The sequence below is a fragment of the Phaenicophaeus curvirostris genome, chromosome 2 (assembly GCF_032191515.1).
Source record: "Phaenicophaeus curvirostris isolate KB17595 chromosome 2, BPBGC_Pcur_1.0, whole genome shotgun sequence".
NCBI classification, from domain to species: domain Eukaryota; kingdom Metazoa; phylum Chordata; class Aves; order Cuculiformes; family Cuculidae; genus Phaenicophaeus; species Phaenicophaeus curvirostris.
Genome location: NC_091393.1, coordinates 63,963,550 through 63,980,076, shown reverse-complemented (window position 1 = coordinate 63,980,076; position 16,527 = coordinate 63,963,550). Strand labels below are relative to the sequence as shown.

General features: G+C 37.5%; 1 protein-coding gene across 5 annotated transcripts in view; it reads right to left on the bottom strand.

Moving 5' to 3' along the window:
• Nucleotides 1-16,527, bottom strand: part of FAM120B (family with sequence similarity 120 member B) — a 97,667-nt gene that overhangs the window by 59,086 nt on the left and 22,054 nt on the right. For all 5 annotated transcript variants that reach the window (XR_011337006.1, XR_011337007.1, XR_011337008.1 and 2 more), the window contains exon 6: nt 16,194-16,286. Coding sequence is in view for 2 of the 5 variants with exons in the window: in XM_069852271.1 (XP_069708372.1) it covers nt 16,194-16,286 (93 nt within the window). In the remaining 3 variants the exon portion in view is untranslated. The remainder of the gene's footprint in view (nt 1-16,193; nt 16,287-16,527) is intronic.

Genomic DNA, 16,527 nt, shown 5'->3' with positions numbered 1-16,527 from the left:
CTACCATGTGGAGGCAAAAGAGGACCTACTAACATAATGCAGTCAAAAGATACCAGGTAGGGTGGTCCAAAGCCCAAAGCCCACTTGGAATAACTTCTTCTGCCTTTAGTGATTCCTGGAAAGGCAGGCATAAAGCTGGCCACCAGGGTGCTAAGACACCATGACACTCCATTCTTGAAATTCACCTGATACAGACAACTGAAGACAACCACTGACATGCAGACAAACGCGGATAACACAAGCTAATTTGAGCAGTCATTTAGAAAGTGAAAGGCCCATCCTTCTCTGACCATGACACTTCATACTTGAGTAAAGGAGACCTTCTCCACTCCCTTTAAAATGAAAGTATTTTCAGTATGGGATCAGGCTATTGAGCTTCAGGAGGTTATTGCCTCCAGATGTAAGCTATCATTTTGCCAGTTGAGGCTAATAATTACATGCACGCTCATAACTCTTGCTCTGGCAAGTAAAGCAGGTTTTTGCAAACCACTTAACAATGCTGAAAGGTAGTTGAAAGAGGAATGTGGTTTTAGCAAACCAGTATATGTACTAAAGTATACTGAGAGATTCTTACATTGCATTAACCAGTTCTTATATTGCATTAACCAATTGTTCCTGGTCAAACCTTAATACCTGCTAAGGAAATGAATCCACATCATTACAAGCTTTAAAATGGAATCTACTTGGTTTGTGATCACAAAGTAAGACCTTCTAAGTGGCAAGTTCTTACAAAAAGTAAGAACTGCTGGGAATCCTCAGAACTCTAACTAGGGTTTGGTTTTTTGTAAATTAATCCATCTGGCGAAATCCTTCAGAATTTATGCACCCTTGTCTCCTTCACAGCACAAGAAACTGAACTTTAAATAACTTCTATAAAATACTTCAGAGCACTTGGAAAGCACTAAATATGGGTAACTTTGCTTTTAAGCTATAAGGAAATGGACATGTCGAGCGACAATTAGCAGTAGAGGCTATGAGTGACAGTAGCACACCAACTAGATGAATCAAACATCACCAAATCTATACCAATGATTTATGCCAGCAATAGTCTCTTCATTATAGACCAGTACAGAACAAGACTGAAATTTCCTGTCATACAAATCAGTAACTTCTGTCACTGAATTATCACTAAACACTGATAATAGCAAAAGATTTAATTGCTGAGAAGAAACTTTAATGAAGAATAATGAAAACTACTACTTAGGCTGCTGAAAAGAAAGTAGTAAATACGGTTATCTGCAGCAATAAATTTCCCTTCTTCTAATTTAATGGCTGTGTACTGTATGACTATTACTTAATATCTTTCTGTCATTTATTGACAAAGATGCTTTTAGTGTCTTTTTTAATCCTGCTGGAACCAAGGATGTAAAACAGCTGTTATAACAGATTACTAATACTAAATGTGGATGCTGGATGCCATCTGGGCCATAAATCTTAAAAAAAGCGCTTTTATATCTTTTTTTTTTTTTTAATTCTGAAAACTCCAAGCATATAACCAATGTAAATTCCAACATAAATAAGTGATTAACCAAACTTCCTTCAGTGATGTTACTCAAGTGCAAAACAAATGCACATATATTTGCAGAACAAGTGTCTACACAAGAAATTGAAAAAATCTAGCTTTTGACAATTATGCACAAAATGCTAAAATACAGAAAAAGACTTCTGAGTGGTATCTTGAGCTGGAGATCAGTGTAGCATGGTCACTGATGCTAACTGTCGCTTCATCTAAGTGAGTATGGAGTATGAGCCACCAATATAATCCTAGCTGAGCTCTTTTCAACTACACTTGAGATATATTGGTTAAAAAGATAAAATAATGTTGCTGGTGACAGGTTTTACAGGTGGAAGATGTCAATGTCTAGGGATAGGAAACCAGAACTTTCTTAAAGCACTAGAGTAACAGGGAGTAGATGAGGGTAAGGCTTGTTTTTTAAATGGAAATCAATATTGACAAAACCAAGGTGAGAAATAACAACAGTGATTATTTTAATAAGACAGCAAATACATTCACTAAAAGGTAGTTTCTATTTTCCATGTCTGGCAATGAAAAACAAAGAAAATGAAAGCACAGTGAGTCTGTAACAATGAACCTGTGTACATGGCAAACCACAGACTTGCTTTGCCATGGGAATGCTCACAACTGCTTGGTGTCTGCCATGCAAAGACGTCACAATGAGGAGAAGTGGAAAATTCCAAAAGAAAAGAAGGCTTGCCTTCCAGGGCATTACACCCTAGAGATTACTTCTTATTGGAAATTGTGTCTGTTCTTTTTACTATTTTTATAAACTCGGGACCCCAGTGAATCATGTGAGATACACCCCTGTGATCCCACTGCTGCTACTCCTACCACCAGCTGATGACATTTGTGTGAAAGAGACAGGGAGTGCATGAGAACTGCTCCTCCAGCACCAGCTGCCTGCGCTGTGCCTCTGCTGCTGCTCCTACCATCAGCAGCTCCCCACTCTGTCAGCTTCAGGAGAAAAAGATTACTTTTCTTATTGGCCAGCATTAACTGAAGACTGAGAATAGAACTCAAAGTTCACAGTTCTCTATCATTGCAGCTGAGGTTAGTGGTATTCTGCTTAGAAGGCCTGAGCTGAACTGGGTAAGACCAGTTGAAAAAGTAAGAGAAGCGCTACAGCACTCACACAACTGATGTATAATATTTTGTTCTAACAATTTGACAAATGTCTTTGCCAGAAGAACCATCATCATAGACTTATATTATGCTTTTTTTTTTGCTGTAGAAACACACAGACCAGGCTGATATCAGTGCTTGTGTATATCTTCATTGACCACAGAAAGAAGCTTTGCAAGAGCGAAAGTGTTTGCTCAAAGGAGCAGTTTGCAAACCTAGACCCAGAGACTGTAAATTCTGCTGAACAGTTTTAACTTACAGGAAGAAAATTACATGGATCTTGTATGTGAAATGCAAATTTCCAGTTCAAATCATATCTACTTAAATAATAATAAGAAAAGTAATCAGGATGTAAAAATACCTTTGTGTTTTAGGGAAATACTACTAATACTGTGAGTCTTCTTTGTGGATTCACAGATCAAGTTTTGATAGAGGTATAAACCTTATCCTGCACATTGAAAGCTGCACAATATATTTTTAGGAATATACTAAAAAACTCCACATCTCCACCACTCTACTCTATGGAGCTTAGAGGATTCAAATTCTGTTAAAAGGATGGGTAGGTTCTATATCACTTGAAATGTGATGGCAAGTATCTGAACATGCCAGATGTCAGCAGACACAAATGAAGGACAGAATGTATCCACCATCAAAACTGCCTCAGCATCTTTATTTCTAGAAACCAAGAAGAAATGTAAAGATATGCTAATAATTTTACAATTCTTTACTTGTGCTACTTTACACATCATCTGTATCTCAATGCACTAAATACTACATTTCATTGAAGAACTAGTTCCTTTAAAAGGATTTTCAACAACACAATTTTTTCAATGAAAAAAGTTTGTACTAATAATTGTTTCTTAGGTTAAAGTTGTTTTTAATATTTATTTTAATATTTTTAATATTAAATATATTTTAATATTTTAATATTTTATATAAAATATATTATATATTATTTATATATAAAATATTTTATACATATATAAAAATATCCTTTTAATATTTTCCTAATCTGTTGCCTTCTTTGCGTGGTTGAGCTGAATATAGAAGATATAACTATGGCTCACATTTTGAAATACAAATTTAGAAAGAAATAACTTTAAAATTACAGCACACTTCTCCGCCTCCCCAGAATGACCATTCCTGTTTCTGCTATAAAAATTAAAACACAACAACAGGTTAGTATTTGTTAATTTTTAGTTCAAATATCAATCAACTGAAGAACAATAATTAAAAGTAAATGAAATTTGACCCAAGCAATAAACTGATGGAATTCAAGTGATGATGATCAAAATCTGAGTAATTTCCTAGCTTAACTGGCTCCTTTAGATCCATTTGAACACTGTCAGTATATTATCAGTATACTACTTATATTACCTTCCTGAAACCCATCTGAATCTTAGATGATCAAATATTTAACCATAAGCAATTTACATTTGAGCAATAATGGCAGCAGATAGATCCTTATCTTGGGAACTTGTCATTAAAACAGCACGGCCTAGCTTTGCCTGGGAGAGGCAAGCACATTGTGTTCCAAACAAAAAGAGATGAACTGTCAACTGATGACAACTGCACTAAAGATAAATTCTCTGCAATGGAAAGCATCACTAAACAAATAATTTCAATGAAAAGACAGGAGTCTTTCTTGAATTCCAGATCTTCCTGCCTTCAACCATTAGTATAAACCCCCAGTGTGAGTTACCAAAAGATGCTAAAACCTCTGTGCACTGGAGTTATGTGAGCAAAGATAATGAAACTGATGCAATGATGGTAAATTTAAGGAGTGTTATGCTACAGAGACAGGCTACTGAAACAGTACATTTACTTGGCATCAGTTAGCTTTAAGCAATAGGCTACCAGGAGGGTAGTACATCACCTGCTTCCTTGACCTGTCAAATCGAGAGGGAAGAGGAGCACCAGTATTTTGAAAACACGACTAATGTTTATTCTGATAAAAGATTACGGCTTAAATTAAGCTCTTCCTGCTCAAACAAGATGTGTGCAAAGGAAAATGGGGATTTAAAATAGATTCTATGAGGGCATCTGCTGCAACAGAAACTAGAAAAACCAGTTTTCAAACACTTCTAAGCCTTCAAAGTAAATATTTAGCAGTAAACAACCAAATTTGTTTACTGTTTACCTATTGAGGAAAGATTATTTACTGGGTTTTATCAGGAGTTTGATGTAAAACGATACTTTTCTGTGGAACATTATTTACATAAAGCTAAAAAACTCCAATGAAGTCAACCCCAAAAAAGCTTCAAAATTGCGTTTACCTTTCAGTATCCTACAAAATAATAACACAAAAGTACTACTGCTAACCAATCTGCAACAAGATACAAGTCTCCTTCAGATCTGAAAAGATTACTTCTCATTCCTTGTTGAATTTTTAAAAATACCAGCCTTTATCAGAGCTCTTAGTCATATATACAACAAAACTAGCATAAATTACAGCATAAATTAATTTCCATGATGATGAATATCACCAGGTATAAAGTCCAGCCCTTTCAGTTTATCTGTACACTGTTATGGGATGGACAGCACACTAGCACCTGAAAGAAGATTAAAATAACTTTACTTAGCTTATTTAACCCCCAACTACTTGACTGATCTAAATGATTGCCGGGCTAATGGTAGTCCATAATACATGTGACATTTACAGAATATTCACATAAATTTTGAGTTACAGTCATCAGCATAACCATCTGATTATAGTCCAGGCAGCAGCCACATCCTTTCTACAAAAGTAAATGGATTCCTTACGAGTTCTTGCTGTCTTAAATATGTGCTCATGTTTTTTGTGACATGCTTATCTTTGAACATCCTCATCTTTCTCTCACAGAGATAATATTGGATTTATTTGGTAGCAAAATAGATTTTATTTGTTTGGGATTCTGAAAACTCTTATGATCCCATTTTCTTTCCTTTTTTTTTTTTTCCATACGTAAGTTAAATGTCATGGAATTATGAGAAGGAGAAGTATTGATAGCTCTATCTGCACTGCAACTAATCATTTCTCCTTGATGGGGGACAGACTCCTGTTACATCTGCACCAGGAACTGATGGGCTCCTATATGTGCTATGTCACTGGCATCTGAAATGGTTCAGTAATTCTTTGAATTTTTTCCCATGCCTGTAGCAATGCCTCCCTCTCACATGGATGCCCTAATAATGTGATGTCACACTAAAGCTTCATCCTGTTGGGCAATTTAGAATATCTTTTCCTTCTACCCAGCTGTTTATTTAAAACAATCAACAGTAACTTATTTGCCTGAGACTCCTACATCTCTGTCAAACATAGCTGAAATTAGCCAGCATTTTCAAAAGTTATTAGGGGACATGGAGAAAAATTTTAAAAGCATACAAAAGGTCACTTCCCTCTCAGTTCCAGTAACTTTCCATCGTATGCCTTTAAAGATCAAACTTCCACTCCCTTACTTTGTGACACTCACTATATATTTCTGTATTCTACTCTATACTAACTCTTTTCAAAAATTTTACCAATGAGGGGCTTCATTTACAACTACCTGCATGTTGACCATACTATCCACACCTTCTCCCAGCTCTTTCCCTCTGCTTAAACACAGGGACTGGTCTGTGGAACAAAGTTTTAGAAGTAAAAATTCTGCCGTGAACACAACTACACATTAGAGTGTGCTTGGCTACCTTTGCTAATGCAGTGTGTCCTTTCACAGCCGTAGACTATTTTGGCAAACGATAGCTGGTCAGGCAGGGAACTGCTCAGTGCAATGGTTGCCTATCTTGCAGGCATATTTCACAAGATAGCATGAAACCATTGCCATGTAGTAGCATCACTGTGACTAAAGAAATTTTGATAGGTAGGAGTTCACTACTAGAACTGTGCATGGCTTAATTAGCCAAGCTCAAAAATTAGTTTTGAATTTTTTTTTCCCACCAGAATAGATGTTTAAGATCTATTTAATTGTCCTAATGCATGACCATTCCCACTCTTAAAAAGTATAAACTGAAAACAGCTTAAAAGCCTGATCTATTTCCCACTGAAACCAATAGAAAGATCAGTGAACTTTGGCAGAATTAGATTATTAGGCAAAATTTAGTATGTCTGAAGCCCTACAGCTTCCAGAAATGTTATGACAACTGTTACTAATGTCATGTCTAGTATATAAGCTCTTCAAATAAAACTGTCATTGAACCAAGATAGCTAGCATAGAGAGGCCAGGAGAACAAATACTGTTTGCCAATGCAATATAGGTTTTGTTGGGATTTTTTCTCCTAGGGTTTCTTCACATTGCAAAGCAGCTGCACAATACGATTGTTGATTAACTACAGTTCCCAATTTGAAGTGATATGGTACAGGGTAAACAGTTCTCGCTAAGGGATTTTCCAGGTGTTAGGTTCCTAGGTTGAGGAAGAAAAGAAGAACTGGTCTGCTTCTATTACATAACAATCCTGAGATCCAAGACAAATTGAACCATGAATCCATGCAGCAGTATCTCAGACAACCTGTGAAAGGAAACACCAACCTGCAACCTGTGAGCACGTATGTTCAACATACTAGGAACTGATTTGTATATAAACTGAAATAGAGCATCCACTTCCAGAACACCTATTTCTTTTGGAACAGAAAACTGCCATACATGGCTTGAAAGTTGCTTCCTTTTGGCACAAGAACATCAACCCTATGCTGTAGTTTAGATGAACACATACAGTGAAATTCAAGAATCTTTCTCTGGTGCACACAGATGTTGCATAAAGATGGTTTTCTGAGCTATTCAAGAACTGACTACAAACAAAGTTTTTAAAGGAAATAATATTACCTACATGTAATATTCTACATTTTCTTGTATCAGCACTATGTCAGAGCAAACTTAATATGACTACAGAAACAGTTTATGTAATAGTAACTTGGCCATTTTTAAAGGTGTACATAACATGGAGAAGAATGCTGTTTAAAAGGAAATGCATGCTCTGTAACAAGCCAGACTTTGGGATCTCAGCACTTCAGGAAGCATTGGACTCTGCAGGTGCTTTGCTGATGATATAAGCATTCACGAACACTCCAGCCTCAGGAAATGATCCACAGCCATTTTAAAACAAAACGTACCTATTTTTTTGGCACAAGGTGCTGTGCCAAAATAAACTTCCAGCAGAACCACTATGCTTTCAGCCCCCTATAATTGAAAAATATTACTTGCCATTGTTGGTAGACTGAAGTATGGCTCTGTTATATTGAAGCCCCAGTGTACAAATACAATATACAATTGTATAATTTTGCCAAATAGTAAATAATGTTGAGTAGATTGAGGGATGGTTTTTCAAAAGTATACTGGCATAGCTCTGCTTTTATTAAATTCAGTAGTAAAGCTCTTATTGACTTTAGTAGGAACTTATGGAACTTTGGTCCTGGCATAGAAATATTTTCTGCCAAGATATATTTATGTATCCTACACATAGAAAATAAATAGAAAACTATTGCCAAGTAGGAAACAATACACAGGTATGCATTAACTGTCCCTGCTAAAACCAATATATACATAATTTTTCTATTTGCCAAGAAACTGAACATCTCTTCTTTTAAATCTGTTGGGGAAACATATAGCAGCCTAGCTGAATGTAACATACCTTTTTAGTTAATATGCATATACTTCCTATTAGTGCTAGTGTGACAGTAGACACACTGATTAGTTTCCTAAACAATTAGCTAAATCTCCCCATACATAACTAATCTTGTTTGGAGGTAACAATCACCTTTACACATCTGGTGTTTATTGTCCATGTGCATTGTTTCCAATCGGATGGAATTGTCTTAACGAGTGATGATGGCTTGAAGTGCTAAGATATAATGTTGTAAGGGATGTTATAATGTACATGCATCACTTTTCTCTTAACATAGCTCCATTTCTTTAAAAGAAGTTAATAACACCACATCTCAGCTACTGTTCAGTGAGTGTCAGATGAAATAATCCCCAAATAAAGTTGAAGAGGAGCAGAATGCATTTAAAACATCAATATTAATGTTAAGAATTCATACTTTTATAGCACTTTTGGCTAAAGAATTTCTATTATTGGGACTACTGGTGCATGAGTGTTAAAAGTAAGAATCAAAATAAGAGGAAGAACTGAACAATTTGACAAAAGTAGTAGGGGAAGCAATAGATAGGAACTGGACCCCATCTTGACTTTTAACCCCTGGACAATGATAATGTCAATCACGAATATACTTGAAAAGAAAGGGAAAAAATTAGTTTTTGGTTAGCTTTGCTCTTTCTGTTGTCTGCAAGATGAACATTTCTACTACAGTAATTTGAAAAATTCCTATACATCGTGCAAAGCACTGTAACCATATGCCTAAAGGCTTGTTTTATCTTCTTTCTCCATCCACCTATAAATGGCTCATTAGGTCATTTCAGAAAACGTTTTTGCTTCTCTGAAGTTGCACATAGCCATCTGCTTCCCCAGGGAAAGCCTAGACAGATGTGCAGCTTGCATTCCTGCTCAGGCGTGACAGGGGCAGGCAGGCAGGTGCAGGAAGCCCTGAGCAGATGACAGGCAGGTGCACGCGTGCCACTGCTTCCTGACGGCACGCTCCCTTCTCTCCCTGGCTCCAGCCCTTGCACGACACCTGCCCTGTAGGGACACAGGTCAACCCTTAATGGCAATGGAGAGCAACCCCACCTACACCATGCAAACACCACCTCCAACCCTCACGTACTGCTTGTTCTTTGTAACATACAATGTGCAAGGAAGTGAAAACTATTTATCTCATGAGTAAACTTACACTTTGACCAACACAAGCTTGGCAGGAAAGTGTCAGTTGATACCAGAAATTGTTATTTTCCCTCTCTGTAATGAGTTATCTCACTTTTTCAAAGCTGTCAGTTTGCTTAATATTTCAGGAGCGGTTTATTATTACCCTCACTACCAATAACTACACTTCAACTTCTGCAGTATTACTGATCATGGATTAAAAATCAACAACAATTCTGTTATCTGATATTCTGGAGTGTCATCTACCTTAAACATCAAGAAAAATTCTGAATGCCATATAAAGCCTAAAAGCAAATTATAACCAAAACAGTACTCCTATCTCCTTGCTGTTGAGACCTTGCTAATACGCTACATGGCAGTAAGAGGTAAAACTCTCAGAAAAGCAGACCAACCCCATGCAATTATGGAGAAAAATGCAAGATTGTCTTCTACAAAAAGGAATATCAGCCCTCTAGTTTAAGGCCCTTGCTCAAAATCTTTCTTAAGACTTTCTCTGTAGGCAAACTGCATCCCACTAAATCAATGCATTTTTCTCAGAAGGTAGAGGAGCTGATCTAGTTGTGTTGGGGTTTGTATTTGTGCCAATAATGCAGTTATGTGAATTCTGATACTTGAGCTTATGTCAAATGTAAAAAATGTTCAGGAAAAAGACTCTAATAATACTAATAAATATACCCAGATTGGTAAAGAAGAAAATGATTCATAGTGGGGCAGGACAGTAAGTAATCTTGTCTGAAGTTCAGTATGTTAGAGTAAGGAACGGGTTTTTTTATATTTACCAACCAACAGCAGCACAGAAAGGCAGAGAGAGCTGTCCATGTAACATGACTAAGAAAACCTGAATTTATTCTGGACTCCAAAAGATGATAAAAAAATACCAATAGATTTAGAGATGGGACTTTCAAAAATTACTGTAAACAACAACTAACTTCAGCTCCTGAGATATAATTATATTTGCACTAATGCTTGATCCATGCAAAAGGAATAGTTTGCTCTCAGGATTGGATTGAGAGAGCCATACCCACCACTTCAAAGTTACTAGAGAAAATAAAGATGTTCTGCAGTACTGAACTAGGCATGCAGGCCCAGGAAGCCAAAATACAGTTTTTGGAAAGAGCAGAGTATGGAAGCTTGAACACATTCAGGCTTAAAATACAGATTTAATATAAGCAGGTTCATTTGGTGCAACTTCCTCTTGATTAACCATGTTTGGGTTTTTTTAAATGTTTTAACAAAAATGTTTTAACAAAAACTAATTTTAACTGCGGGAAGACTTAACTGTTTGTATTAGCTAATTTAAAACTAACTTGAGGAAAGGAGGAGGAAGTTATATTTCTGAGGTTCAGCAGGGATCAAACAACCTCAGCTTGCAATCACATCCCAGACTGCTGCACTTTTTGTTCCAGATTAGCCCAGAACATTGTGGAAAACTGAAGATTGTAGATGAGAGAATGGGCTGGAAAGCGATGCCAAGATCAGTAAACCACCTCAGTCCCCGCTGTTCCTTATCCCCTGCCAGTTACAATCTCAGCTATCATTTTAAAAATACTTTTGACAGATGCAAATTTTGTGGGAAAATAAAGCCCCAGTTCAGTAAAGCATTTGGGAATGCAAATTCCACTTTAGTTAATACCAATGTACATCACAGAGGCACATTCTACGTATGTAAGAGAGGTTTATCTTTCAGATCTCTACAATGTTCTTACTTGTATTTTCTGTTTCCCTCAATCCAATTAGACTTCAAGTAAGTATTTATCAGGAAACAGTTACACAGGCACAATAAACATACATGGAGGATATGTTTAAACAATATTTTGAAAACCATGAAGCCTGTTTGGAATCTCTGAAAAGTATCACATCTAATGGTGTTGACAAATGTAGCTTAGCTTGCCAAATAGGTCAGAAGACTGAAAATCTGGAATGTTCAGAATCTGGGTACTATTTATGCTTTTCTTGTCCTCATGGAAAGGGAGAAAATACAGTTTAAAAATACAGAACAGATTTAGCAGCATACTGAGATACCTACATGCTACTCCAAAACACACTGTTTTTGCACGCATGTGACCAAGCACCCCCCAGAAAAATACTGAGAGAGAAATATCTTGTGTAATATCGATATAATACTATTATCAAGCTAATTCTGCTTCCATGACACTGTACAATGGAAAATATCTGAAGGTTCTTCAATGTAACCACAAGTCTTGCTAACGCTACTTCTACCTGTCAAGCTAATTAACTAGTTTGTTGAGTATTTTTCTAATTATTATTCCAAAAGCTAATTAAGTAACACTATGTATTTTATGAAAGTTCATTTGCAATCAAATGGAAAAGGCTCTCTGGAGCTTATAATTTAAGATCTAAAATGATTGTGCTCATTTTGTATCAGCAATACTTTTAAAATAACTGAAAGCACTTGAAAAATTGAATGAATACCCTCTAGTGCTTGACTTGCTTATGCCACATACACAGTCAAGCTGTGGCAAAAGACGCAATTACTCCAAAGTAGATATTCCAGCATAACTGTATATTTTATGTCGAAGCTATAAAAAGCTTGCACATTGTGTGTATTCCAGCAGTAAGTGATATATATGTCCAATCATGCATTTGCTACTAACTTTGAGTTCATATTTTCAGACGTGCATTTCAGTTTTATAAGCATTTAACAAGATCCATATATCATCTAGCAATTTCCAGATGTATTTCCTTTTTAACCAGACTTTCCTATCTCACCTTTGGCTACTAAATTCAGAAAAGATGTCATTCACAACTCTCCACCTTCAACACAAATTTTTCATATATTTGCATATTTAGAGAAATCTCAGAAGAAATGTATTTCTGCCTATAACTCACATTAGCCTCTCCTGTTTAGACATGCATTACATGCATTACAGGTGAAAGACGAAATATAATTGCAGTAGTAAACAACCAGGGCCAGCACAACACAAGAAACAAGACTGCGAGCATAACTGCTAGTGCCTCCTTTCCCCTCCAATGTCCTCAAGTCAGACTGGTGCCTCTCTGGGCTTTTTGCCAGAACAGCACACCAGATTAAAATAGAAAGAAGAGAAATAGGCAACCTGGGGTCCAAAATTTAGTTTTGACCTTATGTATAAGCTCTATGGGAGGCTTGGGCAAAGTAGAATGTTAATCTACTATATAAGGGGGGCACAAGGAAACTAAAAAAAAACACCCCAAAACTTTAGAGAAAAAGAATGTATAAAAATCTCTTCTCTATCGTATGCACATTTTGGTATTTTGAAACCATTGATCCTGAAAAATAATCAAATCTTTATGTATAAACATTATATTATTCTCAGAAAGTAAATACTTAATGTGCATTTTTGTTGTATGTACACAGCCCACTTTCAGCATGAAATAAAGTGTATTTTTTATGCCTTTAACCCACTTCATGAAACAGAAATTGTCCATGGTTTCAATAAATTTGTGGGTTTATGGATCTTGTTAATTATGAAATATGGATAGTATATGAGAAAGCAGATTTGAAAGTGAAGGCTGAAAAGACCCCCTCATCCTATGAGGAGAACAGGCTCTATTTTCTCTCTTACTTCACAGTACAAGTTTTGTTCTGCTAAAGCTTTTTTGCTAAGGGGCTCTTTTGCAGAAATATAGCAATTTTTTTTCCAATCAAATCAGTGTTCTTCAAAGAATTGTTTAAAAGGACTAAACACTTTTTCTACAGTTAAAATAATAACAATAATATAGTGCTAAGTCCAAAATTGCAAATTAGCATGTATTTCGTTACAATTTTGCAGATATTAAGTTTAACACAACTCCCCTGAAAGCTCCTTTACTAAATTGTTTCTAGGGATCACGTTTGATTTCTCAGTAGAGAAGAAAAAGTATGGTAAACAGATTAAACTCTGTTCCTCTGTTTTCCTCCATTAGCTACGTACCAATGTAATCCACCGCATTTGGATCCTCCACTGATTCTAAAAACAAATATCTATTAAATATCTACTGATAACCTGTTTACTACCTATTAAAATAACAGCATAACTCAATTTTGTAAAACTATTAAATAAGCATATTTATGATTAAGGACAGTTTAAGTTATTCTGAGATGGAATCTTGGAAATAAGATACTTGATTATAAGGTTCAGAATGCTTGCTTTATTGATCATTATTTTCAGACTATTTATGTAAGATATTCTATTAGTTTAGTCTCCTGCCCTTTCAATAGAAAATTCACAGGACATGATCACTTCCTCAAAGCTCGGGAGCAATGCACCTCCAGCAATGAGGAAGTCAGGCAAAACCACCAGGAGGACTACATAGATGAACAAAGAACTCTTGACAAACTTAAACACAAAAACGAAGCCTATAGAGGGTGGAAGCAAGGGCAGGTAGCCTGGGACGAATACAGAGAAATTGTCTGAGCAGCCAGGGATCATGTTAGGAAAACTAAAGTCTTGACAGAATTAAATCTGGCCAAGGATGTCAAAGACAACAAGAAAAGCTTCTATAGGTATGTCAGTGATAAAAGGAAGACTGGAGAGAACGTAGGCCCTCTTTGGAAAGAAACAGGAGACCTGGTTACCCAGGATATGAAGAAGGCTGAGGTTCTCAACGACTTTTTTGTCTGAGCCTGCAAGGGCTCTTGCCACACTGCCCAAGCTACAGAAAGCAAAGGCAGGGACTAGGAGATTGAAGAACCATCCACTACAGGATAAGATCAGGTGTGAGACCATCTAAGGAACCTGAAGCTGCACAAGTCCATGGGACCTGATGAGATGCATCTGCAGGTCCTAAGGGAACTGGTGGATGCAGTTGCTAAGCCAGTATCCATCATATCTGAGAAGTCGTGGCACTCCAGTGAAGTTTCCACTGAATGCAAAAGAGGAAAACCTAACTCCCATTTTTAAAAGAGGGAAGAAGGAAAATCTGGGAAACTACAGGCTTGCTAGTCTCACCTCTGTGCCTGGTAAGATCATGGAGTGCTTCGTCCTGTAAACTCTGCTGAGGCACGTGGAAAATAAGGCAGTGATTGGTGACAGACAACATGGCTTCACTAAGGGTATGTTGTGCCTGACAAATTTGGGGGCCTCCTACAATTGGACTACAGTGCTAGTGGATAAGGGAAGAGTAGCTGATATCATCTACCTGGACTTGTGCAAAGCATTTTACACTGTCCTGCACCACATTCTAGTCTCTACATTGGAGAGACATGGGTTTGACAGATGGACCACTTGGTGGATAAGGAATTGGCTTGATGGTCACACTCAAAGAGTTGTGGTCAATAGCTCAATATCCAAGTTGAGGTCAGTGACAAGTGGCATCTGCAGAGGTCAGCAGTGGGACCAGTGCTGTTTAACATCTTTGTCAGAGACATGGGCAGTGGGACTGATGGCACTCTCAGCCAGTTTGCCAATGACACCAAGCTGTGTGGCATGGTTGGCATGCTGGAGGGAAGCGATGTCATCCAGAGGGACCTTAACAGTCTTGAGAGATGGGTCTGTGCAAACCTCGTGAATTTCAACAAGGCCAAAGCCCAGGTCCTGCACCTGGGTTGGGGCAACTCCAAGTACAAATACAAGCTGGGAAGAGAACTGATTGAGAGCAGCCCTGAAGACAAGGACTTGGGGGGGCTGGTGTTTAAGAAGCTCAACATGAGCTAGTAACGTGTGCCTACAGCCCAGAAGGCCAACCATATCCTGGACTGCACTAAAAGAAGTGTGACCAGTAGGTCAAGGGAGGTGATCTTCCCCATCTACTCCACTCTTGTCAGACTTCAACTAGAGTACTGTGTTCATTTCTGGAGTCCTCAGCGCAGCAAACACATGGACTTGTTGGAATGAGTCCAGAGGAGGGCCATGTAGATGATCAGAGGGCTGGAGCACCTCTGCTAATAGGAAAGGCAGAGAGAGTGAGGCTTGTTCAGCCTAGAGAAGAGAAGGCTCCAGGGAGACCTTACAGCAACCTTCCAATACTTAAAAGGGGCCTACAGAAAAGATGGGGACTTTTTGTCAGGGAGTGTAGTGACTGGACAAGGGGAAATGGTTTTAAATGGGAAGAGGGGAGATTCAGATATTTGGAAGAAATTTTTACTGTAACAGTGGTGAGGCACTGGAACAGGTGGCCCAGAAAAGTTGCGGATGCCCCATCCCTGAAGGTGTTCAAGGCCAGGTTGGATGAGGCTTTGAGCAACCTGCCCATGGCAGGGGGGTTGAAACTAGATGATCTTTAAGTTCCCTTCCAATGCAAACCATTTTATGATTCTTTGATTTTAAGATAGGAAAGTGAAAAAACAGATCTGCCCAGAGTACATAAAAATTCCAAAAATACTTCCTGAATAATTACACAACAGCATGATCCAAAAGGTCCTTACTACAGTGGGCCACATTAGGTAACAAGACTTTTTCTGGTTAGGTTTACGGTTTTGGTTTTGTTTATGTTCTCCCACAAACAGTAACACTAAATTTTATTTAATGTGGTAATTTTCATACAACATATGTCCCAAAATACTATCCTCCACAGGAAAAAAGAATGAAACAATGTTGCGAGACAGAATTCACCATTACAAATATTCCACCAGCTGGAAGTCAGGTCAGGAAGAAGTCTGAAACTTAATTCACTCACCCTAGGACTGATACCACTAGAACATGTCCTTTCTAATTATTTTTTTTTTTATTAAAAAAACTAAGTAGTCACATGAATTATAGCACGTATACACATAGCCTATATATTTGCCATGACCCTCAGTTCCCATATCTGAAAAAAGCTTAATACAGAAGAATTTAAGTTACACGAACTTTTAACGTTATTCAATTACTCCAGTCCATACCTGCAAAGCTGCCAGCTGAGCCGCTGACTTTCCTTTGAGGCACAGAACAACTGCGACAAATGCATCTAAGTCCTCCAGAGAGAGGCTACTGACCTAGAACAGATGAAAAATTAACACATTATCTGAAGGCTCTGAAGAGGATCTTTCTGCAAATTGGTTCCTCTTGCTCAAGCACATCCAACTTAAATCAATGACCTCATGAAGTTATGACCACTGTGAATGCATCATCTAGGAAGACACTTAAAGGGAACAAAATACTTACTTTCACAGCTTGAATGAAATGCATATCCCAGTACTCATGTTCAGTGTATATACACAGATTTCCACACACCAA